The 27500-nt window shown below is 38.9% G+C and overlaps 1 protein-coding gene across 4 annotated transcripts in view; it reads right to left on the bottom strand.

The window, feature by feature from the left end:
• LOC102777429 (glucocorticoid receptor-like) overlaps positions 1–27500 on the bottom strand; it is a 62390-nt gene that overhangs the window by 23758 nt on the left and 11132 nt on the right. For all 4 annotated transcript variants that reach the window (XM_006784962.3, XM_006784963.3, XM_006784964.3 and 1 more), the window contains one exon: positions 1033–1202. In XM_006784962.3, the coding sequence (XP_006785025.2) occupies positions 1033–1202 (170 nt within the window). The remainder of the gene's footprint in view (positions 1–1032; positions 1203–27500) is intronic.

Raw genomic sequence — 27500 nt, 5'->3', positions numbered from 1 at the left:
GTGAAGAGTATCTCCGAACGCACAGCGTGTCAAACTCTGATGCAGATGAACTACAGCAGCAGAAGAACCCACAAGGTCCCACTCCTGCCAGCTAAGAATGGGAAACTAAAGCTACACATTCACATGGACTCAACAAAATTGGACAACTGGAAACATTTGAAAACAACAGGGTCAGAATATAGTGTAAACAACATGGATCCCTTCTGCCTTGTATAAAAGCGGTCAGGCTGGTGGTGGTGTTGCAACAGTGTGGGGGATACTTTCTTGGCACATTTTTGGTCCCTTCACACCAACTGAGCATTGCTTAAACGCCTCAGCCTCACAAAGCTTGAATAATCCCAAGCACATCGGCCTGTGGTGGAACCGGAGAGTCGTGTCAGCCAACAAATCTGCAGCGACTGTGTGATGCTAACAGGTCATGTACTGAAATCTCTGAGGATTGTTTCCAGCACCTTTCTGAATCGATGCCATGAACAATTAGGGCAAAAGGGGGTCTAAACCAGTATGGTAAGGTGTACCTAATAAATTGGCTAGAGAGCGTGGCCACTTTATTGGAAAGCTGGAAAAGAAAATGGAAAGATAACATTTCTGGATTACGGCCTTTCCTCTGCACGCTTTTGTTTTGTTGGTAATCAAAACCAGTTGTAAGCAGTCCCTGCTTTGAGGCATAACAAACAGGAAGGGGAATAAAAGAGGTGGAGAAATACAACTAATGTACTAAACACACAAACAATTGAAGACATAAGATCTCACCATGCACTCTACTATTCAACTGTGACCCTGAACTTGGAGAAATCATTAAATTTTCTTCTTCAGGACATAGGCAGAGATGTGCAGAAGCATCAAGAGCTGTAGTGTAACAGGAGAAAACTTGTAATAAATACTAACAATTTAGTGCATATGTATATAAGCATATGCAATTTAAACATCCTTAGTACCATTATTCAAAGTAAAACTGAATTTCCAGCATTAATGAGGAGTGTGTCGTGTCTGAGTGATTGAGGCAGTGGGTGCAGATTGCGGGAGACCAACCTTCAACGGCTCTCTTGAAGAAAACCTTGCAGCTGCCACATGTTACCACCCCGTAATGGCATCCAGAGGCCTCATCTGAGCACACCAAACAGATCTTATGAGTCTGCCCGCTGGTCTTGGATTGGGCAGGTACCACAGAGCTGCTAATCTCTCCTTCTCTGGGTGATGAACTGTAATATGTAGAGAGAGGAAAGAGGGGGAAAACATATGTCAAGAATGCTGATTTGCAGCATGGAAATGTCATGTGTAGGGTGACTCATTCACACCACCTTTGAATGAGCCCAAATTTAGTCATGCAATTTTCTGAAAAGGGATCCCAAATATACATATTATTACAGAGACACAACAAAGAACCGACTCAAATCTTAGGGTGATAAAAAAAAAATGCATCCCTCATCGGAATTCAAACCCTCATAGTGTTTGCAGTGTTTTCCCCAGGTTGACACAACCCAGTGATGAGCCAGATGTCTTTTCATTAATGAATGCTTAAAGTGAAAAACAAATCAACTGTAAGCCAAATCCAATGAAGCCTATCACTAACAGCTTCTCTGTGCGGTATCTAGGCTCTAAATCTCAGTCCAATCTTCTAAGTGTGTTACGATACAAAGTAAAGAATTTTATACTTCTTGAAAAGTGTAATCACACACAGTCATACACGTTGTTATTTCCAACTGAGAGATTTACACACATGAAGTGCACTGTGAGGCTTAACTAGTCACTAAGACCAACTTGACAGCTGCACTGCAAGTCAAGTGGCAGGATGCAAACCAAGAATACATTACGTCTGCTGTGTTCGACTGACACTGCCGTGTAATCCATCACAGGAATTTGACCGCATTAAAGGACTTAAATCTTTCCCCTGTTGTTTGTTTTGGTAGCACACTAGTTGGAATGTATATAGGGATTATGTAATAGGATTAGCTTGCTAAGCCTGACAATGACTTTGCATTTAGGTCTACAGATATCTTGGCTCCAGTGCTGATACAACATCACTTCTCAACTAAGGCTTCAAGTGTTTTGCTGTCCATTTTCTCCACTTGTTCAATCAGAACTGGAAAGTACAGTGGATTACATTAACTGGAACTCTGAATCCACCTCACAGATCAGCAGCACTGCTATCTAAAAAAGCATGACCCAAATTCACAAGGCCTGGTTTCTGATGGTCACTGGAAAGACGACACTTGCTTATGTAAATTGGACCGCAACCAAGGGGAGTAGCATTGATGGATCTTGGAAGACACCTTAAGCTAAGATGTCTATTCATATCTATGGTGAGCTAGTCAAGATGACTCCAACGCAGCCAAGTTCGAATGGTATCTGGATTCGGAATGCAGTCCCAGCTCAACTTCTGATCCCCATCTGAGCAAAGTATGCAATCACAAAACACAGAATACTTTTTCACAAGTACTGTTCCATTGCACCACAAAAATAAATGCACCTCTGTTAAATATGCATACCTCAATTTCAGACCTAGTTTTCTGCATCACTATAACCTCAGAGGCTAAGTATGGTTCATTAAACCCACAAATTGAAACTATTAGGAGTTTTAGCTAGAAGTACAGTAATCTGCTTCAATAGTCAAATCAAATTTTGCACATATAGGTTACGTGCAGACAATGTATATACAAAACAGTCCTTTTCCCCTTATTGTTCAGTTGATCCTGTACATAGTCCATATATTAGGACACACCACTGATCCTGATGCAAGATGGGATTACTTATAAGGATTTTTATAATAACTGAATGACTGCTAATTTTAATTACATGATATGTCAGTTAAAAGGCTATTGTCATTACATAGCCAAAATATCGATATGCTAGTGTGTGTGCTACATTCGGATGCTTCCTTGTCACAAGGGATCTGGCAGAGTTTTACACAAATATACTGATGGGCGATTATTTTTCATTTCTGCTACAGTCATGTTCTCAAAGGGCTCGATGCAGTCCTTTCACAGGACTTTTTAAATTAGTTGTTTTAACAATGAGGATCATACCAAAAACAAACATCTATGCTATTTGTTCATCATCAACCTGGCAAACAACTGCACTTGTGGTGTCACAGCTGTTCAAATCTGAAGTCATTAGGTAAATCATTTCCAGCATGAGCAACTGAGCCATAATCGTAAGGAAACAAACACAGAACACCTAATTATGACAGGAATTGCATAATATTGTAGATGAAGTCTATAAATTTGCTGCTTTTGCAAATGTGGAATTTCCCCAACGCGCCCGTTTGGGATGCTACAATACAAATTCAAGCAGACCTTAAAAGAGTTAAAAGCCCAAGCATTTCAGTGGACATAAACCCCTTTATTTCTTTTTTTTCTGAGACATCTGCTTTGAACAAATGCAGATTAATTTACAACCTGATGTGTTCAAGTGAAAACACAAATTTAGCTCTTTATTGTTATAGCATAATAAAATTAATTATGACAGCGCAGTGACATGATGGTTAGCACTGTTGCCTCTCCAGGTACTCTGGCTTCCTCTCACAGTCCAAATACATCCAGTTAGTGGGGTTAAGTTAATTGGTGAATTTAAATTGCACATAGGTTTGAATATAAGTGTGAATGGTTTGTCTGTCTGTTAGCCCTGAAGCAGACTTGCAACCTGTCCAGGGTGTACCCTGCCTCTCATCCTATGGTCGTTGCTTCTAAGGATAAACGGAAGAGTATAGACTGATGGAAATCAAATCAACTTTCAATGTGTTTAAACTTTATTTGCCACACTGGATCTCTGTGAATGTTGGCACATGCTCCTGCTATGTGCTCATCTTTCTGGTGCTCTCATTACTCGTCTACTTAAAGGAGCAACTGACGAAACTGTGGACACTTATTATGGGGCAGAGCTTGATCTGTAAATATCTGGACTTCTAGGAGACCTCAAAAAAGTGGCCAGTGAAGTGGGAGACCACCTGAGACCAATCATCCGATTTGAACAAATGTAAACACAGAAGTTTAGAAAGACTGGCAAATGCAGGCATCTCATCCTCTGCAGCTGAAGTGGAGGCAATGTGTCTGTTTAGATTTCCAGCCATCTAGCTCACAATTGTAGTTGATCTTATTAAAACTGAAGAAGTCTCTTGCACTGGCAAATAATACAGCTAGCTTTCATGTTCCCTGTTTGTCATGAAAATGTGACAAAATATCAACCGCTTGGGAAGAAGAGGGCAGTAGACATATGGACACATTTTGTATTTGATATCACTGAAAAGAAGATGCTTTGAAAACCGTATGGAGCAACCCTCATGACCAACTTTTACACTTTTTATTTTGGGTCAACTGAATAAATCTCATATTGAGTCTACTATAATGTTATAATATTTAATCAACTTAAGCTAGATTAAAAATAAAAGAATTTAGATGCCAAAATTATGGCTAAGACTAAAACAAAATATCCTGTCAAAATTAACACAACTGCAATGTAGAGTAGCTATATTTTTAAAAAAAAAAAAAATCTTATCACTTCTTTTATTCTCATTTTTAAGGTTTAAAAGTTCAGTAAACAACAACAGTACAACAACAACAACAAAATGTCACATGCTACAAATTTCTGCTCTGGTCTGTTACGACATGACTCAACTGCTGGTAATGTAAAATGACCACAGGGTGGTGTTTGGATTAAAGATTTATAACCCCCCACCCCTACTTGCGAGCCATTTCATATGCTCCTCCCACTGCTGAGACATCATGTGTGGCTTTGAGCCATGTAGCACAGAGTCAAGCCTCATTAGGAATGCATACTGGGCTAGAGCACAGCAGACGTGCACACAGTCGATCGTTCTCTGATGCACACACTCACACGGGCAACAGGGTTTGTATGTACTGACAAACAAGCCAACTCTGCACAGTGATTAAGACACAAAGTATGTACACATGCAGAAAAGAGAAGGGTATTAAGTCACCTACACAAATACGTACGCATTAGCCAATACTTTCCAGTGGGGGGGTTTGAGCAAAAGGCACGAATAAACAAAAAGCAGGTTGCAGTTCATGGCCCTTTGCTGCTCTTTCATCACCCAAACTGCCTTTGGAGCCTGTGTGTATTTGTGATTTACTGCACGGACTTTGCTGTATCAGTCTAGAACCTGGTCTTAAAAGGAAAATGAAGGAAAGTAAAGGCTGGGCCCATGATGACAGTGATTTCCCACATCCTTTTACTTCTACCTACAAACATCGCTTTCGCTGCATGTGTTTGTGTTTGAACACATGCTAAGAAAGAGTATGTGTCTAAAAATAGCATATGGTGTTCATTGTAAACTACATTCCATTAAAATAGATCCTGATTTATAACTAATCGCAGTAACGTGTTGTTTAATGGACACCAGTAAAAATTATATTATGTGATATAGCAGTAGAAGACATAGAGCAGCATGGACAACAGTCTTAAATAAATAAATTGCCCGTAGCAACCATGGAGAGACTGCGTGAACTGAGCTGACCTGATCTGTCACTGGGGAATCATATAGCAGTAACTACAGTGGGAACTGATATACAGTAAGCCTAGTTTTTCCATTCAGATCAAAGCTTTTTTAGGCTAATGTGTGGGAGCAGAAAGTATGAGGTGCCCATGGGAGGGATGTAGAAAATAAGAGCATTCAGTGTTGGATCCTGACACATACCAAAAGTGACTAGCTGCTCCATTCGATAAAACGTCAACATTTTTATGTGGAATTTTAAACTGACAAGCAAAAAATAAAAAGCTGTTTGGACACTGATTTATGATTTTAACTGAGATTTGCAGGTTTATTTTAGATATATTTGATCGTAAACATGTAATTTTTATGAATGATATTTGCAAAACAAAACAAAACAACAAATGCTGCAAATAATTCTTGACACGGAGCACAGTTTCAAATTTGAAATCTGTTGTGTAACAAAAGCCCTGGGTTTTGAAAAGAAAGGAAGTCTGACAGTTTCACATAAGATGGCACAGGAAAAGTAGCCTGCCTCCCTGCTCTAGCAAATATTAGTCAGTGTAGTAAAATATAAAAACAATAAGTCTGTTCTCCATTTTTTTAAGCCATTGTGTAATTTTACCATTTTACTGTACTCTTCCTTTGTTGCCTCCTGCTACTCTCACTTCCTCACTCTCTTCACATCCGTCTCTCACTAACTCTCTCTTCCTTTCTCACTGCTCACCCCCCTCACTCCACCTCATTTTCCAAGTTATATAATATTCGCATTACGGCCGCTGGGGCAGACACCCTCCAACCCCACCCCGGCCCGGCCTCTCAGCCAATCCAGATTCACTACTTGCAGGGAGTATGGAGGAGGTCAGGCGAGTCATGGGATTATCCAACTCACCTACCCGGGAACGGGAATACACGGCGTACGTGTGTGTGTGTTTTCAGTTTGTGTTGCTAATAGGAACCTGTGTGGGTTTGTTGATCTGGTCTTCAAATTACTTAAGCAGAGCCTTTGGTTGCCAGAGAGGAGCGGGGTTATAAAGCTACCCTTGTTTCAAAAATTGTCATGTGATTGTGTCATGGCTCCCTCTTTTCGTCTCCCTTCTTCCTCTTGCTAAACAACACTCACCCACCAACTCTGCCATCCTCGCACGTGAATGTCTAAATCTCCTACGCACGGCTGTCATTTCAATCATCATTTCATAGCATCAGTCCCTTCTTCCCCAACCTAAAACTTGAACATTTGTTCGCGACTATCCTCACAAAGTATTTTCAAAGTATCTTCGAAGCAAACATCAAACAGATGTGAGACTCAATAGAAAAAAATGAAAGCATGACGGTTTCTTCAAATGTTGCATTTATACTTCCCTGAAAAAGTCTTTGTGCCATGCAGTCTGTGACTGCACACTGTAAGAAGGAAAGTGTACGGCACTCAAATCTGTTGCTGGCATCCCATCTCACCTTCATGCAAGGAGTGCTGAACTATAGTCCCCTCAATTTGATAATACTAGAGAATGCGTAAATATCAAGCGTAAATTATGTCTCAACTACTATGACATGAACATAACTTCAAAAAATCCTACTCAACAAATTGTCCACCAGCTCTTTTTGAGGATGGTTTTAAAATGAAGTTCAAAAAGATAGCACACAAAGCACAAATAAGTACCTCAGCCTAACAGTTTGACTTCCTCTCACATGTAGCAACAGTTTGTGCCATGCTATTGCTACTGCGTCTTCTCCTTCTCCTTCCCTCAATGCTGCTATTCTCAAATATACACCGGACACAGATGCCCACAAAGAATTATTGGCAAAGTGGACACAAAGACTTCTCATTAGCACTCATTTCCACTGTGGCAGGCAGTGAACTGGGGAATTTTTAGAACTAAATGAGTTACTTCAATCTGTTCTGTCACCTTTTTTCATCAGGAATTAGTGGAATTTATTCCTTCAACTTGCACTGTGTTGTCAGGGTTGCTCAGTAGTGAAGTAAACAATGCAAAGCGCTGCACAGCAATCACCTTAATGTTATGATTAAGCATAACATTACGTTAGGAAGTAGTTATTTTACAAGAACAAGAATTACAAGAGAAGAGAATTAAAGCAGTGAATGACCTGATTCAGAGCTGCTGCAAAATAGTTTAGCTTTAAAGGTTTTTCTCTCTCAGTAGCTTCGTGTTTTGGATTTTCTAAGGCTTTGGGGATTTATGATATGCTGTTGTGTTGTGAAAACAAATAACTAGACTATCTAAAAACTGTTTATAGGGAATATTCAACATTATGACTACACTTTATTAGGAAGACCTGTCCAGCTGCCCTGATGCCTGTTCGGCCAATCACATGGCAGCAATCTATTGCATTTATGCATGTAGTAACGGTCAGGATGACCTAAAGTTCAAAACAAGTTTCACAATGAGGATTAAAGGTGATTTCAGTGGCATGGTTGTTGATGCCAGATGGGCGAGTCTGAGTATTTAAGAAACTGCCGAATCTGCTGGGATTTTCCCACACAGCTATCTCTAGAGTTTACTGAGAATGGTCCATCAAAGATAAAATATTGAGTGGGCGGCAGTTTATTGGGGCAAAAAATGTCCTGTTGATGCCAGAGGAGAATAGCCAGACTGACTTGAGCTGATAGGAATGCAATGGTTATTTAAATAACCACTTTTTGCAACCAAGGTGTGCAGAAGAGCATCTCTGAAAGCTTCATCAAATCTTGTAGCAGATGGGCTAGAGCAGCAGAAAGCCACAAAAGTACCATTCCAGTCAGGTAAGAACAAGGAACTGAGTCTACAATTCACAGAGGCTTAACAAAATTGAACAACAGAAGATTAGAAAAATGTTGCCTGGCCTGATGAGTCTCAGTTTCTGCTGCCACATTTTGTTTGCTTCAATTGCGAGGTCAGAAATTGGCTTAAAAATATGAAGGCATGGATCCTTCCTGCCTTGTGTTACTAGCTGAGACTGCTGCTAGTGGTGTAATGGTATGGGGGGATATTTTCTTGGCACACTTTGGGTCCCTTAGTACCAACTGAGCATTGTTTACACCAGTGGTCCCCAACCTTTTTTGCGCCACGGACCGGTTTATGCCCGACAATATTTTCAAGGACCGGCCTTTAAGGTGTCGCGGATAAATACAACAAAATAAAACTAGTACCGGTACTGAAAAAAGAAGATTTATTCATAACACATGTGAAAAGACCCAGGAAAACAGAGTTAACGATAAAAATGATAACAAAATAACGCTGAAAACCGATAAAAACCCTGAAAACCATACATTTCACACCTGAGCCTCTACTCTCGCGGCCCGGTACCAAACGACTCACGGACCGGTACCGGTCCGAGGCCCGGGTGTTGGAGACCGCTGGTTTACACCACCACACCGCAGCCTGACCACGTGTGTCCCTTTACGACCACAGTGTACCCATCTTACAATGGCTACAGGATAATGCACCATGTCACAAATCTCAAATAATCTTAAACTGGTTTCTTGATGACAATGAGTTCACTGCACTCAAAAGACCTTCGTAGTCACTAGATCCCAATCTAGCAGTGCACCTTTGGGATGTGGTAGAACAGGAAATTCACATCATTAAGGTGCACCTGACAAGTCTGCAGCAACTGTGTGATACTATCATGTCAATGTGGGTCTTTCCAGCACTTTGTTGAAGCAATGCCACGAAGAATTAAAGCAGTTCTGAGCATGAACGAGGAACCCACTAACAATGTGTAACTAATATAATGACCTGTGAGTGTATAATGACATTAGCAGCTTACACGCTTTAATATTTTAGGGAAAAAAGATATAAACAACAACCAAAAATAAAAAACAAAAACAAAGAAGAGATTGGGTGGGTAGGATACAGTAGAGTAGGACAGTTGGTTGTGGAAGGGCTAATACTTTGTTTATCTTTCCTTGTTTCTGCTAATCCCCCATCGCAGCAATTAATCCCTGCTATTCTTTTCACCATTTCTCTTGTACTTTATCATTTACAGTAATGATGTCGTGCATGTCATTACTAAGATCCAGACAGACAGACAGATGGCAGAGAGCGTGCAGCATCACCAAAACTACCCCGCAGGAGTCTCGTCTCTGTGCCCCACTTCAGTTACACAGTCAGCAAAGACAAGCGCATGTGTGTAGGCAGACGAAGCCAGGAAGGAACAAATCAAAGCTACAGTAAGAGTCAAACTGCAAAGTGTGTTAACAGTAAGGCCCTTCTCCACTTTGATGTACAAGATAATTTGCAGAACAGAGGAGAGCAGTTAACCAAGAGACAAAACTTCTACTGTTTCTCTCTGAGAAGGGCATGGTTTAGGCTAGATGAGGTCACGTGCTAAATCCCTGGAGAGAAGTTATGCTGTATTGGAATGTGGAGCTTTACAGGAAATTGGGCCACATGGTGTCGACCACAGGGAGCAAAATGAAGGGCAATGGCACAATCTTGCAAGTTTATTCCAGTGTGAGATACAGATGATCTACTTTTTCAGACCAGTAGCATGTTACATTTTTATAAGTATATACAGTGTATAATAAAATACAGTGTGTCATTTCAATACAACAGGCAGCTTTTAATAGATGATTTTTTTTAAATACAATAAAGCCCAGGAGCAGCTAAACAATTACATTTAAAAAGGAAAAGTTAATAATTTGCTATTTAACATATATAACTGTGAAAGAATGGAATATTTCAAGTACAACCACTCACGTGTCACCTTTTTTTCCTACAACCCTGTTCTACTTTAGTACATTTCAAAATATTATACACTTCTTTACAAAGCAGTCTAAATTGATTCGGCAAAACAACACAAAAAGAACTTGTCATCACTGATTAAAAATCACAAATAGTCAGTTTGTTGCTAATTTGTTAATTAAAGGAGACAAAATGTCAAAATTTAAATAAAACAGATTTTCTAGTCATCACATCTAAAATTGTCTCACTTTTACCGATACCACAAAGCCAAACACTGTGCTCTAAAACCTCACTGTGGAACAAATGCTCAACATTTTTCCCATCACATCTTTGCCCAAAAGCTGATTAATAAAATAAAGAAGATGACAGGATAATTCCAGTGCAATAAATCCTGTGTGCTGCGCAGCCTTATCACAATACAAGCGTGTGTGTGTGTGTGTGTGCAGAGAACCTCCAATTGCTCCCTGCAGATTCGATTTACCGCTGACACATTGTGTGTCTTAAATCAGATAGATGGCCAAGGCCTCAGGGTGCACAGCATTTCCCCTTGTCCTCTTATGTAATTAGCCTTCATTTAGGACTTTAATGCTTCGGCCTCAGAAGAAAGTCTCCTCTCTCCTTTCATGCACCTTTTCCTCTTTCTCTCTCACAACAGCATTTTGACAGGAAAGACACTTTTCCTCTCAGCAACTCATGACTAATTACCATAAATGTCATCATTACCACTATTTTTAACATTATGTCAGAAATATTGTACTGCTGTCTAAAAAGTACTGAAAGGGTGACAGAAAGTATTTCCTTATCATGCTGCTTTTCCTTTTACAACATATGCAATGTTAAGCAAGAAGCAGTTACCTAACAGAATATTTACGCTAAATAAATATTTATTATGGCATAAACATGTAAAGGACTGTACAGAGACGTGAACATCCGACTGTTTAAGAGAACTGGAAAAAATGATAATGCTGGGATAAGAAGCCCAAACACGTGTTTTCTCAGAATATAACATTGCTTTTTTATTATGAAGAAAGAATTAGTGAAGTAAGCAGGAGATTAAAACATATTCCAAGATGACAACGCCAGGATTCATCAGACTCACACTGAGAAAGAGTGGTTCAGGGAGCATGAGACATCATTTTCTTTCTGTCTTTGTTTTCGCAATATGTTATTAAAAAAACACAATACTAAACAGAGACAAAGAACTGGAAAGAAACAAGAAAGGAAACAAAAGAAAAAGAAAAAAATACAGATTCGTATATTTCATATTTCATTAAGGTTAGTATGTGTGTGTGTTGCATGTCGAAGAACTTGCAATTTTGTGGCTACGCGAAGGCTTTATTCAATAAAATAATAATAAAAGAAGAAGAGATAAAGGCAAACATAAATGAATGAATGAAAAAGATGCCTCTGCAGTGTAGTAGTTCACACATTTACTTGTCAAGTAAAAGATTTCAGCCAGAGAAACAAAACCCCTGGCATCTGGTGTAGAAATCTCCCAGATTATCTGTGCAGAACTATCTGCTGCAGTGACCCCTTGTTACAAGGAAGTAACTGAAAGTAACCTTCTTCATGTGTAATTATAGTACAGAACGTGTAAATAATAATAAGGAAATGTACTGGGGCTGGAAAACTACATGGCAAAGCTTAGAGCTTTGGACACCGGGGATAGATCAGGACAAAACTTTTCAGAAGCACACTCATGGTGATTCAGGAGGGGTGTCAATACTGGCCAGGTCACAAGTGTTTTCTTTATTTCACACATGGACTGGCAACCACAGAGTCCAGACCTTAACCCACTGTGAATCTCTAGGATGTGATGGAGAAGGCTTCATGCAGCGGTCTGACTCTCCCATCATCAATACAAGATTTCAAAAACAAATGAATTCCACTCTGCAACACTGCGTAAGAATAGAAGCAACCATAACCTTAGCATCAAAAGTAAAAAGTGGCTCAATGAAATACTAGACTGTGAGACTTATTTTTGTAAATGCAGAAGAAGCTGAAACGCCGGTATCACCTCAGTGTCTGTCCTGACACGCCGCATGAAAAAAGTTAAATGTTTCTGAAGTCATAGACAGAGATGGCAGTAAGAATACTGACTGACTCGTCTTTGATTTCTATATCATTACCCGCTAACAAGCAAAAAGTGCTGAGAGTGACAATTTAAAGGAAGCACGGCAGGGAAAGTGATCATTTTCCCTGACGTTTATCTTGGCTGAGATTATTTAGGTTCACCAGCCTGTTGGTTAACTTTATTATCATTTAGATCAATTTCTGAGGTCTGAGGGGAAAAAAAGGAAACATGCATGTAGTCTTACTAGAGGCCAGGCCAGAGAAAATGTCTCCAGCTACATTGGAAGCATTAGCAGAGAAGAGTGGTGATGGCTTTGGCTGACTAATAGAGGGTTACATTTACATACGCCCACCTCTGTCTGCAAAAAGATTAATGAAGTTGGTAGATGCAAAGTGAAATCTGTCGATGTACAGTGAGAAAACTATGGGAGCACAGAAGCAGGGCAGTAAGAGTTTGCTTGCGCGGGGGGGACACGGGAACTGGTTTCAGGAATCGACACTAAATAAAAAGAAGGGTTTTAAATTTACAACAAGCTGGAATTTGTTCAAAGAACTATTTAATTTCTTTTTTGTGTGCCTCTGATGCATTGGAAACCCAATGTAATCACTCTGTTAAACTAGTTTCCTCTCACAAAGAACTCTGACCAAGTGCTTATTGCACCATGAAATGATAATCAGTCATTAACAGTACAGAAGAAAAAAAAAGAAGAATTATAATTAAAATGTTTTGCTATTCTGATACAGAGCCTAGAACTCTCTTAAAAGCTAATAAGGGGTTTATGATTTACCCACATGATTTCTTTCTAACACTGAAACGTATCCCGCATTATCAGCAGACCACTGGAAAGTGGAAATAACAAGGCTGATGTGATCTGATACACATCAGACGACAGTTTATTCCTTAATTCAAAATAATTCTGCTGGAAAATACAGTTAGAAGATTAAGTGATAAGTCTACTTTAGACCTGTCAGTCAATCTGCTTTGGTCTGCAGCCTGCAACTGCAGAGTGGAAAACTTGTTTTCATGTAGTTGTGCTGCCTTTCTGTTTGCTTTACAGTTAAAAAGAAACAGCAGTTCTACAAAGTCTCAAATGATTACTTTAAACAGTATATTAAGTTGCGTAGAGCGCCACTGGACTGTTAGTAAGCAAGCAGCTGTGCTGCTCCCACATATCATCACTTCATCATAAATGTTTAACTCGTGAGCATTATGTGCAAGATTTGCAAAGGGAAAAAAATAATTATTGTAAAAAGTAGGTGGTTTGTTTTATCAGTCGTACTCAGGAGGAGACCCTTATAAAATAACATGTTGATTTTACAGACAAGCTAAGAGCTTTCCCCCAGTTCTCAAAAGAATTGACATTATATGTCACAAGTTACTGCGTGTCATGTTTACTCATGAATTTATCACTGTCTTTTTATCTGTAGTAAACTAATTTCAAGCTGACACTAATATAGGTTAGGACAATCTAACCCGCTTAAACCTAAGAAGAGGAGAAACAAAACAACGGAGCAAAATATCTTGTAAGAAAAGTTGCTAATGGAGGCCAGAAATGTGGTTGAAAATCAGGTGGTGTCATGCTTAATAAAAACAAAACTAAAACACCACACAACTGCGGTTTACATAACCTGTTCTGGCCAAAAACACCGGCAAATTAAAGCATGCATGGGTATGTAATTTTAATCCGCTCTAGCCCAAGGCGCACTGCAAACAGTACAGTCTGGAGCGTAACGACCAACTTCAATTAAATATTTACCGTCTATTAGAAAACTGAAACAGCATCTGTTTAGCTGTCAAAGTGCAGCAATAGTTTTCTTAGCCTGTACCAAACTCATTGAAAGCTAATACATTATGACAACAACAACAGAGCTCAAAACAAAGAGACAATAAACAAAACAAATCAAGCACGTAACCAAGCAAATGCACACACAAGCTTGGAAGAGCCTTAATAAAAGCTTGTGAAAGCCCGAAAAATAATAGATTTTTATGGGTTGTGAGTTTGATGCGAGACTCCTGTGGTCCTTGCTGGCACAGCTTTACTCTCCTGCTGTGTTTCTGTGGGAAGCATCAAAGGTGCAAAAGCAGACTTTTACCTCGAGTCCATGAGGGACAGTGCTACTTTTCTTTGGATATTCTGATTCTAATTCACTCAAGGTTATCGTCCTCCTCCTCTCTATCTCTTACACACATGCACACACTCACACCAGACACACCCATGCATGCTCAAACACACCCACGGGATTAAACAGGCTGATCGTTAACCCACTAAAGTGCGCTTAAAAAGCAGTCACAAAGCCCCTTAACGAACCCGCTGAGCCGAAAGGGAAAGCAAAAATAAAAAAGCAGAGAAAACATGAAGAGAAAACTGATTTGCTTATATAAGATTATATATATATATATTTTTTTTTTTAATTGGGAGATCATTCCATTGCAAGAATTGTTTCACAGATTTCACAACTCAGATGGCCTTATTTGAAGACAGATAAGTAAGTTGTGAAAGAAGGAAACAGAAAAGCAGGATGAGGATGAGCCGATGTCTTGAAAAGTGATGAAATGTGGTTTTCCACAGAAACCACTGTAAAAACCCCTGGAAGAAATTAGATGTGTAGATTCTGATTTGCGGTCGGACTACTGAAGGCCCCACCCTTCGGACACTGCCCTCCCTACCGCACATTTCGGTTTCCTCTGAGAAAAGCAAGTGGAATATGAGCCTCTAAGCTGATTTTGGGCCCAGGGTGAGGGAGGAAAGAAACCTCCATGTGTCAGATTTTGCTCAAGCAAACTCATTGACTTGATGAAGAGGAGCAGATAAGATAAGAGAGAAGACCTTAGAGAAGGTGTGTCTGATAACCCTGCTTCTATTGCTATCAACAATTTCCAGTATGTAAGAGGGTAATTGGTAAGTTATGAGAAAAAACACTGAAAAAAACAATAGGTTTGATATTAGATTTCCAGTAGTTGGCGTCAGCTTGAAAAACAATCTATTTTTTGGAATTATTAACATTAATGAACCCATATGCTTTCTAGCTTGTTTAGAAACACACACAGGGAACAGATAGCTTAAAAAATAATATAAAAAAGGAAATGTCAGCCACACGTAAACAAAAAATCTCCCCAAATTGTCTCCTTCCGGATCCCATCTGCAGCATTGATTTAATACAAGTAAACAGAACCATTAATGGCAAAAAGTAGCATTTTTCACTGCGGGTCAACCATAATTGAGCAAACACAGTAAAGCATAGACTTCGCTAGCAAATGCATTAGAGGTAAGCTGGAAGCACACGTGTGTTTTAACTGAATACACATACACACTTACCCAATTTCCATTTTGCCCAGGTCCTCCTGCCTGTTGAAATCACTGCTTATCTGACCATACCCATCCTGTAGTCTTCTCATTTCAGTGCATAGTAAACATATGTCAAAAGGCTTGCAAGGATCTTTTAAAGACAGACCCCCCATTGCTTATTTCACCCCATGTTTAAACTGACTACCACTCAGTTTTATCAGCTTTGTTTCATTTAACAAGTGGGTTGAAATGTTTTGCAAACCACACTCAGTGCTTATTTTCTGATGTCAGGTGAAATCAGTGTATGCTGGTGTATAGTGAGTAAGACTGCTTTTGCAGTGCAGTGGGTATACCCATCACAATACAGTAACACAGAAGTCTAAAGCACAAATAACCAATGGAGGATAAACTCAAGTCCATTTTTTAATAAAAGCATACAAACTCTAAGCTAAACTTACAGTTGAATATTTTAGTATTTACAGAATTAATTTGGTGGAGATTCACTTCAATTCTCCAGTCCCAGAAATCTTTCAAAGGTGTGGACAGATAGGACCACTGAACATCACCAAAACCAAAGGCCATACCTTGAGTATAATGAATTTACTGTAATTTAACCATGATGAGGTGTTTGGACTTTACTTAAGAATTTAAATGTTATGCATCAGTCATTATATTACATTCTCATCTCTTGGGTAACTGTATTTCCATCTGAAATAATGCGCAGTCAAACTAGAAAGATACAAAATTCAGTGTCTTATTATGCAGCAAAGTAAGTCACCAGATGGTATATACAAAAAATAAAAATAAAACCAGCTCTAGCTCAGTTGCCTACAATCTTTAAATGCTGCGTACATGTTAACTTATCAATATAATAATAATACAGCAAATGAAAATAGAAAAGAGCCCATTTTGATGTTTGGACTTTCTGCTCAGTCGAGACCTTTTTTAATTCTTGGTGAATTTTCTGTGTTGAAACAAGAAGGCCTGTACATTTTCAGTGCAATTGCTTTACTATCTGTGTGCCTGAACACAAGCTGGCCTGTGACTCAGACATGAAAAAGCTCCAGTGTTATGAGTCTGGCCAAATTATTTTTTAATGTCAGTGACACAGCAGCTCATCTGGCTCATGATCCACCACAGCTCACAGCTCATAGAATTGGACACAAAGAAAAATCTAACTTTCAGTGTCATTGATAGGCTGTACTGCACAAACTAATGATAATTGAAATCCACTGAGAAGTCAAGGAGGCTCTCAAACAATCATATCCTGCACAAATGTTGTGATGTTGCTCAACACCAAACAAAAGTGTTTGAGTTCAGGAGTATTGTGGCACAGTGAGTAGTAAACACAGCCAGAAAAAGCACAAAAACTGCCTGTAAGATGACAAACCTTGTCCTTGGGCATATTTTGAAAATACTGAAAATCCATTAGGTGAGGATTGTGTTTGCAAGTTTCACTAAAACCTGACCAATACTCTAAGGGAAGTAGCAGTTATTGTGAATTGTGGACAGAGCAGGAAGGATGACAGACACCTTCCCACTGCATGAGCTCATCGGTCCTTCAACCGGATGAGCTAAAAACATGCCTGATTTGACAGGAGGGACTGATAAGCTTGGACTTATTTTCAACTTCCACTGATAGCCATGACTCACAATTCAGTGAAGACACTTTATAATCATACAGACCTCCAGATGACGTTATTCTGTAGCCATCTATTTCATTGAGATAGGCACACTGTCACAATTTGTGTGCTGTAGACGAGGCAGAGTGTTATCCAGCAGTGCACTGTGATGCAGCTGCAGATCTGCTACATCATATAATCCTGCCTTCATTTGCACTCTAAACAAGTCCCCATTCATAATATGGACATATGACCGATTGCAGCAGCACCAATTTCTGATCTCCACCAGGAGCACAAAAAAACCCCTTAGCTTTAAGAAAACTGTCTACTGTCTACTCTGGATGGCATGATGCTCACTTCAACTCAAAATGCATCCGATTTCAGAGTTATTTAAAAAAACAAAAAAACAAAAACTTGAACCTGAAGTTCAGCTCCATAGCAACAGCAGTGAAAGAACAGCATGACTAAGTGCAGTGAAGCCGCCTCACTCGTACTGTTGTGATTTTTAGGGCTAGGCTGCAGACATCCAGCAATCGTAAGCAAGACGATCTTTTCCTAATAATTCTTGTCTCGTGTCCACGAACTTGTGACCATATCTCTCAGATTACATTTTTTAAATCTCTGGCACCTGACTGCAGGATTTCTTTAGGGGGTGGGGGGGGGCTAGCAGCAAGCATGTGGAAGATCACCAGAAATAATCTAAAATTATGTAGAAAATTATTAGCGGATTATGTGGCACAGATAAAACATGAATGCAAAAAAAAAATTATCTTGAACTGTAACATCCATTACAATAAATGTCTAAAAATGAATGCGTTTTTTTTTTTCCCTTTCTTTTTTTTAACTGCCAAGATAAATTAAACACATTTTCTCTGTAATAGGCAATAATAATGTTATTGACTAAAATCATGCAGATGAGAGATGAGCTGTAGTGGCAAAGCTAATGTATTCTGACAAACACAATTTATCGTTTTTGTGCAAGAGGGGGTGGACTGAGAGTAAAGAGTGATGAATCAGTGGTGAGAGAGCACAGACACAGAGAAAGGAGAGAGTACAGCGAAGAGCAGATTGAGGAAAATGCATAGAGTGTCAGCTGTAATTAATGGCTGAAAGGCTGATAGACCATGCAGTGAGGAGGGAAATGTGCAGGAAAGAGAAGAGCAGACATTATGACGAGGCCTCAGACTGTCGCTGTACAAGCTGAATTTATTTAATGTACAAAAGCAGCAGCGAGCACACAGCAGCTGAGCAATGACCAGCATTAAACATGCAAGACATTAAATGGCAAAATCCAAACTCATGAAAGTGAAACAGGCCTGAGGGGGTGTAATAATGTTCACATTTTTTTTTTGTAACAGAAAAGCACTTTGTGTCAAGTTACAGACATCAAATTGCATTCTTACTTATGTACAGGTTCCCAGTTCTTAATTTATTACATCATATTCACTTGGGCAAGTGGCGGTCTAATGTGAGTGTGTGCGTGCGTGCACAGAATGCACTTACTGCAAAGTGACAGGGAAATTGTACACATTTTTGCACTGGCTTCATATTTCAGACCCAAAAGATCTCCATCTTGTATTATTTTTACTGCATATGCATACATGCATCTATTCCAAGTGTAATTATGCATTATTATGCCAAAGCATAATGGCGCTAATGGCTGACTTAGATCAACAACAACAACAACAACAAAAACAATATCAATTCTGGATTTAATAATGACTAATGATACAGTTAATCATTAGACAGTGTGAATTTTGTCCTGTCTCCCTCCCATTAACCCCAACCAGTCACAGCAGAGGGCTCCCTCCCTCCCTCCCTCAGCCTCTGCAGGAAGTTTCGTAACATTAAAAGGGAGTTTTTCCTTCCCACCATCAACATGCTCATAAGACGTTGTGATTGTCTGGGCTTTCTCCAATATTGTAGGGTCTTTACAATATAAAGCGCCTTGAGGTGACCGCCATTTTGATTCGTTATATATATAGATATAGATTTTAAAATTGGTAGTTAGGCTGCTATACTGCAGGATGTTTGTCCTTTGTGTGCCACCTGTGAACATGGAAAATCTTGCTGTCTGCACCAGGACGTTAGCAGCAGGTTATTCAAGTCCTGCAATGTGCAAGGTGGAGCACAAAAAAAGAGTCGTTGATGGTTTATTCATTTTAGGACCAGTGGCAATCAGCACTGCTGTGTACAAACGCTCATGTTTTTTTTTTTCTTCTCTTTTTGTGTCAACTTTTTGGGACTGCTCACCTGAGAATTTGCCCCTTAAGTCGAGCTTGCTTGCAGGAATATAGGAAGAAATAGTCTACATTATTTGAGAAATGGGAAGCTCGTCAGGAATTCCAGCCCTGGTCTACCATTTCAGAACAATAACAAGGTGAGAAAGGCTCTCAATGAACATGAAAGTACAATACACAAACAAAGCTGAGGCCTGTTGGGCAGCTTTCATCTACAAAGAAAACACAAAGTGTTGAAAGTAGGTTAGAAGCAGAACAGTAGTCCAGAGAAAGTTACAGTAGCTTAAAGCAAACTGAAATGAGGTGAGATATAATATAAAAAAGGGGAAGTTCTAGTGTCCCAGAGTGTGAGAAAAAAGAAGGGCTAAGATGAGGAAAGAGTGAGAAAGAGGAAAGTGAGAAAAGCCACGGGAGAGAAAGCTGCAGTCAGATATAGAGGCAGAGTTTGGCCCAGCTGGATTATGGCCCATTTACAGTAGAGCTGGACTCCTCCCCTTCTTCATCGCCCAGCTCCCATGTTGATGACAGTTAAAGGAGGAACAGAGTAGAATTAAGGAGACCTGTATTTACAGGCAGAAAGAAAAGGAGGAAAAGAACATTACTCACAATAGACAATTTGTCAGTGCTTTTCTTACATATTACTGCCAATCAAGAGGAAATACAACTGATTTCATGTCATATAGCTTCCTTATTACATCTCTTACTAACGTGTCCTTTTATAGAGGCTGGATAGGAAAGGTCACCGGCAGCTGTGGCAGTTTTACCCACAGCGAGAGAAGATCTTCCATCACAACCTAACTCTACTACAATGTGAAATAACTGTACTATTAAATTGCTAAATAGGCATTATGCATCAAAATTCATGAGAGTTTATCATCCATAGTTGACTAGCACTGGATGGATGATGCATGTAATGCATAAAGGAAAAATCCACTTGCATATAATAATGGTATTCTGTGGTGCACTTCAAGGCATGCATAAGAAGGTTGCACCAAACTAACAATTCACTGCAACTGTCTGCTGCAAAAAAAGTGGTTACATAAAACTACTGGCTGGTTTCCAAGTGTTAGCAAAAGAACACAAAGAATCAGATATAGGGGGGGTTTGAATTTGCTCAAGAACAAATTCAAACATATCGAAAGTACCAGCAAGTAAGGCAGAATGATCTCGCTCCGAATGCAAGAAACAAAAGCATTCTGTCAGTCTGTTTCAGCCTGGACAGAAAAACGCATGTTTCACTTCGCATCTGAATGAGTGCATACCTCCAGATATAGTTGCCACAGCATTTTGCTTTCTCTTACAAGAGATGACACAAGATTAAATGAAAGTTAAGACCAAAAGTTCTTTAAATTAATTCAGAATCAGAATCAAAGTGTACCTTTGCGGTCCTCATCAGCATGCAGTGTACAAATGCAAAAGCATTCAAGTCAAGTAAACCTGCACTTGTTCGTTCTTGTCATACAACTACTCTACAATTGGATGGGGATAAAGAAAAGTAAGACATTTCATCAAGATCTGTCACGTAACATTACATGAAACAAACATGTAGCTTTGAGTCTACATAACTGAGAGGATAACTGCCATTCTAGATTATTCAAACTCCAGCTTTGGTAGAATGAGGTCCTTTAATGTTAGCAGCTATGGGCTAAGCAGGCAACCTGCACCAGTCCAGCTGCTGGGTAACTGAAATATGCAGGATTTTCCAAACCCAAGCAGTCCATACTGGGATACTTTTCTCAAAATGCCTGCGACAAATCTCAGAGTTGATGCACTGCTGTTATGTTATGATGGAATAACCTGAATCACTGTGCCTGAGAAACCAAGGCCACTATTCTAAATTTAGAGCTGATGACTGATCTATAGAGAAGAGTGATGACCGCAGTAATATATGATTCTTCCTGCTACAGTGGCCTAGCACCACTTCAAAGCAGCAAGGGATTTACTTACTTTCACTCAAACCATTGGCAGAACGGCCTCTACTTTGCCAGTAAAAACAGAAAATGTAACTTTTATAATAAATAAAAAGGAATTGAATAATAGAAACATATTAGCAATGAAATTAGGCTACTGTTGGAGCCCAATTCAGTAGGTATCTGACCCAAAAATCTAATTTTTAGTTGTGTCCTATTTAGGAAATATAGTATAACTTTCTCATACAAGCCCACAGTCCTCTCAGTTTAACACAGAGAGTGAAGGTAATTGATCCACACCTTACTGTTGCAGTAAATGTCAAGTAGGTGATTTATTGCTGGCGATCTATTATCCTGCTCAGTATGTCTGAAAGTGTGAGAAATGGATAAAGTAGTCTTTGCTACTTCATTCCCTCCTGCAGAGAATCAAACTCTTGTTTTCAAGGGTGCCTTGGCGTGCAGTGACCACCGTTTTCCTTTACCTTTGAAATTACTGCCACAGTACTGAAGGCGTGTAATCTGCTTAATGATTTCTACTGTCGACTGAGTGCAGTGGAGGATTTGAAATCAAACGTCGGGGCCAAGCAGGGACAGAAAATGAAGGCAACGGCATAGAAAGAAACTTAAAGTGTAAAAGGAAACCTTTATAAAAGAAGACAGTCAAAGTAGGTGACATCAAAGAAGAGAGAGAGACTCTGAAGGAAAGGAACAAGGGTATGATGTGTGGGCTGGAGCTGGTTACACAGCCTAAATGTTTGTTAATTACTCTGTTTTTAAAAAGCACAGTACAATAAAGCTTGATCTGTCTTGAGGGTATATGGAGGTTGTGGCAAGTATACTCTTATGCAGTAGACTTGCTCTTATATAGTGCTTTTCTACTACTGAGCACTCAAACCACTTTATAAAACATGCTTCATTCACCCATATTTCCACAAGCACTTCTATGCTTCTGTCTAACAGTCACACAAGGTCACACGCATGCAGACAGACACATTCACATCTCATTGGCATGCACTGGAGCATGCCAGGGATCAAACCACCAACCTCCCAATAAGTGGATAACCTGCTCTACCACCTGAACTACTGCCACCCAACAGAGGTATGCATCATGCAAAAAAACAAAAACAAAAACATATAAGAAAAAATATAATGTCGTTATCAATTAATTTAATTGAAAGCAGGAAAAAAAAGGTAAGGCACATTATTATTATTATTATTATTATTATTATTATTATTATTATTATTATTATCATCATCAATAATATATTGAGTAGAGACATCAAATTACAGTTGTTATAGTTATTTACTATAATAACATTATTACTATATTTAGTGTTTTCTTGTTTTTATGACAGGTGGTCTAATAAATGCGTTAAGCACTGTATGTAAAATGTTGAAAGAGCCACTTAAGGTCTAGGAAGACGATGACAACATGACACATGACAGACAAATAAGACTACAAAGCACTGTTACTTAGGCCACAATCACTAAAATGTCCAGAGGGTAAGTTGAAGTTCTAGGGGGTGATCTAATAATATTGCAATTTACAATAAAAATGCCAGCAAACAGAGTCTTCCATTAGTTCTGCCAATTATGGTTTCCATTATGTATCATTCTGTACAGAAATGTGACTAACAACCTAAAATACTGAAAACCCTCCAGCGTGCTATAAAAAGCGACTTGTGTTGGGGCTTTCCCTTTTAAGCTGACGATCTATGCTAACTTTGATTCCGTTTAGATAAGTTCTGCTCTGCTACACAAAAGTACCAGCATTATTAAGCTCTTTACTCAGTGAAGAGCTTGCAGGAGTTTAAGCTTTGGCGCACAGCTTTGACATCCATCATTCACCCCGAGCTTTGCTCTCGTCCTGATAACATCAGCCTCTGGCATTCCAACTGTATTAACCCTCCTAACAGCTACTATCACAGGCACAACAGGTGCAAAATAAAACGTCCTTTTTCACATCACTAAATTTGGCACAACTTTCAGTGAATTGCAAGCAGCAAACCTGAAAGAGAAAATTCCTGCAGATGCATATGCAGTAAGACCAGCGACACACACAAAAAACAGAAGAAGCCCTTCTGGGCTTTCAGTCACTACAGCTCATTAGTAAATCATTAGTAAATACCAAAACTGCTAAACTGCTCTTAAAAGTGTTCAGTCTTACTGGCGGCACATTGAGATTAAGGCACAGCAATGCTTTCAGCTAACTGTAAACTCAGATTGCCAACATGCAATAAAGGCCTCAGTCTCACATGCCCGGCAATTGGTCAGTGATGCCCTGTCAACACCCCAGCAGAGCAAATTGCAAGAAGGTTTTTTCGTGCAGCATTGTGCACCTCTTTGCAAACAAATTCACACCAGCTGTGCGAAACTTCCAGCCACCATTCTTCAACCAGTATACACTCTTTTTCCTTAGCAACTGGTGACTGCCAGATGGTCTAGGCCTGTGTAACTGAGGCGAGTTAACATGCTAACTTCCATAAACCAAAACACTGGTGAATGCAAAATGCACTGATGGTGAATGCCTGTGCGATTTTTTTCCCCCCTCAAAATAACCCCTGCCATGGGCAGGTTAGTGATTCGACAACAACCTAAAAAAAAGCATAAGCTTTAAAAATCTTATGTGTTGTTGACAAATATGAATTATGGCCAACTCATGTCAATAGAGATACAATAAACGGCATGGCTGGCATGCTTCTTCCAGCACACAGGTCTATTTCTAACATTGCTTTGGCAACACAAAACTGGCACAATGTAACATCATCACAACAAGCACCTTTAAAAATAGTAGACTGGCCTTACCAGTAGCTGTGCGGAAAATACATAACCTCCAGACACACGGGGGCTTCTGTTTTAAATGATGAAATAAGAGTGTCTGAGAGGTAGGTCAATATCAGACAAATGCATGACATATTAGTAATTAATTCAGAACAACTGATACTGGACCAGTGCATTAATAATGGTATTGGAATAGGAAGAGATATATTGTATTGCTGTACTGATATTTTGCCCCATCTTTACTCAGTTATTCCATAAATGTATTAAACTCTACTGTTATGGTTGTTATTATGTGAATTTATAATTTATTTTTAAAGTGCTTTAGTTCAATTCAAACTGAACAGATTTGATTGTTAGAAAACGTTTGAAACAGATAGATCTACCATTGTGTCCCGCCCCCCCTCCCATGTGTCTTGCACAAACACCAGCCGGTGATAAACGCACTCACCAACCAGTCGTTCAATCAGCTGCTTGTTTAGTCAGGATGATAAACAAAGTCTACGCCTGTTCGATACGACCAGCGCTGATACCAACACATGCCGGATCAGCATAACTCCATCCATTCAGTACAGTTTTACTATCACAAGCTGCAGTTTCATCCACACTTGCTGCTGACTTATCAGACAACCTGTGGTCAGAATCGAACTAACTTCAAAACATGCTTATTTAGTGGTTGCAAAAGAAATTAGGACTCATGCAAAATGCTTTTAGTTTGCTCAGAAACAATGCAAATAAACACACCGATAATGAGCATGCAATCAGTTCTTAATATTGGTGTGTCATCTCAACCTAAAGCTGAATTTAAGAATGTAGCAGCATTTCTACAATCACATGATCACAAGTTAGTCACCAGGAGTAACTTGTTAATTTCCTTAATAGTGTTTTAAGCGGGGCCATTGTCAAGTTTTCCCTCAAAGCTGGATTGAAATGCGAGACTACACAAGTGCAAGTCTGAACAAAGGCTTCAGGGAGAGAATGTTTGCCTCAACATGTACAGTAAGCCTGGTTAGGTAAATAATTGACGGGCCTATGGTTCAAGGTCCTTGGCAACCTCATACATTAAACTTTGTATGCATGTGGCAAAGAGAGCTGAGAATATGAAGATGTAAATACTTTTTAGGAAATAGATTGCGTGCATCACTACATGCAAACGTTAAGAAGATGTTTATTGGTAGGTCTAAGATAATAAAATACGATAAAATGCATTTTACTGTAATGCTTGAAAGGTATTCAAAGAGTGCATATACCATAAAATATTAAAGTGTTGTAATTTTAATGAATTTGTTTCTGATCTGCCTCCAAACTTCGCTTTTGAGTGACCTAATGGGTCATTTACGATATATGCTCTACTAAAACAACTGGTTCAGCAACGACAATAAAAAAACGAGTGGGGTCAAATATATGTTCAACATCACAGGCTTTAATTTTATTGTAATTGCATACTTCTGATCAGAAGATTATAATGCTTTGCTGTGAACCACGGCTAACAGACTTAAATTCAAATTTAGATATCAAATTGGCAGATAAACAGCTGGCAGTTTCCAGAGGCAGGTGCAAATTGTTTTCAGTCTAAACCACCCGAGTATGGCATAAAAATATGGAAGAACTGTGATGCTGAAAATTCATTTTGCATAGAAATCATGATTAAACTATGTTAGAATCTTTTAGAATATCTGGCATAGATAAACGAAACGGCATGAGCATGATAAGCTCAATCAGCTTGAGGGTTATTAGGATTTTCCTTTGCCCTTTCCCTTAAGTTTGGGGGAATTTGTTTTAGCAGTTTTTGCATAAGTAGATAAGATTTGATAAGATAACATTTGATAAACTTACATCAGTTAAAATTTAGTTGAACTTATGACAAATACCGTACTACAATATTTTATTGTACGGAAAAAAAAGTAAATTAAAAAAAAAAAAAAACCAAACACTTAACTCTTAAGGTTTTTTTTTTTCAGCTCAACTCATAAATCAATGTTTCTATGCTGCTAATTATTATATAAATAAATAGAATTAAATATATTTGAGATGTTAAAAACTGAATGTAGGTAAATATAAAAATCCCAAAGTTAAAATGGTGTTCAAAGTTTTTTCCCACCTTGGAATAAAAGAACAGCAGCCCTGCTGTAATCTAGTTTCTCATATCTAAATAGTGTACACAGTTACAAACAAAGGAGTCTTAATTTATTTATACAGCATTCTCGAAAAGTGATCCTCAAAGAGATACAAAAGAAGGAGCAAGAGATCCAGTTCAACCCTGTTGAACGACTTATAATTCAGTTTAAATCTTATCAAAATTGAAGCCTATTCCTAGTGAAATATAAATGTGCTGAAATACAGATTTTAAATTACCCTTAAATTTTTACGATGCAAGATAAGAAGGATCAATAAAGCATAAGTCAGTTACATTAACAGGAATTATGAATCTTGTCTAGACAGAAAAACGCTGACCAAGCTGAACCCAAACTTCAAGAGTGCTCCACCTTTTGCTTCTGCTGTAAAAAATTAACAGAAATTTGGCGGTCGAACCGTGCTGCACCTAAGCGAGTTTTAATCTGAGCAGTAACACTGAAAAAACAACTGTGTCAACACAGGAGACATTTGTATTCCCTCTAGAGTTTAACCGCCTCTCGTTGAGTCAGGAAGACTGGATTAAAGGTTATCACAGACTAGATGACCCACATTTAGGCAGACAGGCAGCACGAAAGCAACACAGCTACAAAAATATCTCACAAACAAACAAATCTAATAACTCTCACTCTCAGAACTGAAAGAGCGCACCATGGCACAGTGCCCACACTGCTCTGAGGATTTTTTTTTTTATATTTGGCGACGAGCAGGAAATTCCTCCAACTCGACTCAATAAGAAAATAAGTTATGACACGTCATTTACTATTTACAATGCCTACAAAGTCCAATTATAATTTTTATGCTGAACTTTCTACTGGTCTCCAAAAATCCCAAAGGCGACAGAGTTATGTAAAGAGAGAAATGCAGAAAGACTGTAGAGAGAGGTAACAGATGCAGTAGATAGGGATGATGTCATAATGTTTAATACTTGTCGGTTTGTCAACGTTCAGCTTCAGTCAAAAATACAACTTGTCTGTGACATTTGTGTTGGCAAACCATTATCAAATGCTGAGATTTTTTAGGAATGCAAAACAAAGTGAACTCCCCTTTAACGGGAAACATAACTAGCATAACGCAACTGAGGAAAGTGTGCAGTTAATGTGTTACTAATCTGATTTTGAGAAATGGATGAGGAAATGCATCAGGATTTCTGTGATTCAGGCTCTGAACAACAGGTTAAATCCTATGTTGCAGTACAAAGTTTGTTAAAGTCAATTGACAGCTGAGAAGTTAGGATATGCGTAAGGAGCACAAAAATTTATATAAAACGATTTAATGCGGCATTTCAAATCACCCTGAAAGATTCAGCATTATATCAGACAGCCA

Source organism: Neolamprologus brichardi, chromosome 10 (assembly GCF_056152115.1).
Source record: "Neolamprologus brichardi isolate AB-2024 chromosome 10, ASM5615211v1, whole genome shotgun sequence".
Classification (NCBI taxonomy): domain Eukaryota; kingdom Metazoa; phylum Chordata; class Actinopteri; order Cichliformes; family Cichlidae; genus Neolamprologus; species Neolamprologus brichardi.
The sequence above is the reverse complement of the archived record's forward strand: the minus strand, read 5'-3'. Positions and strand labels throughout refer to the sequence as shown.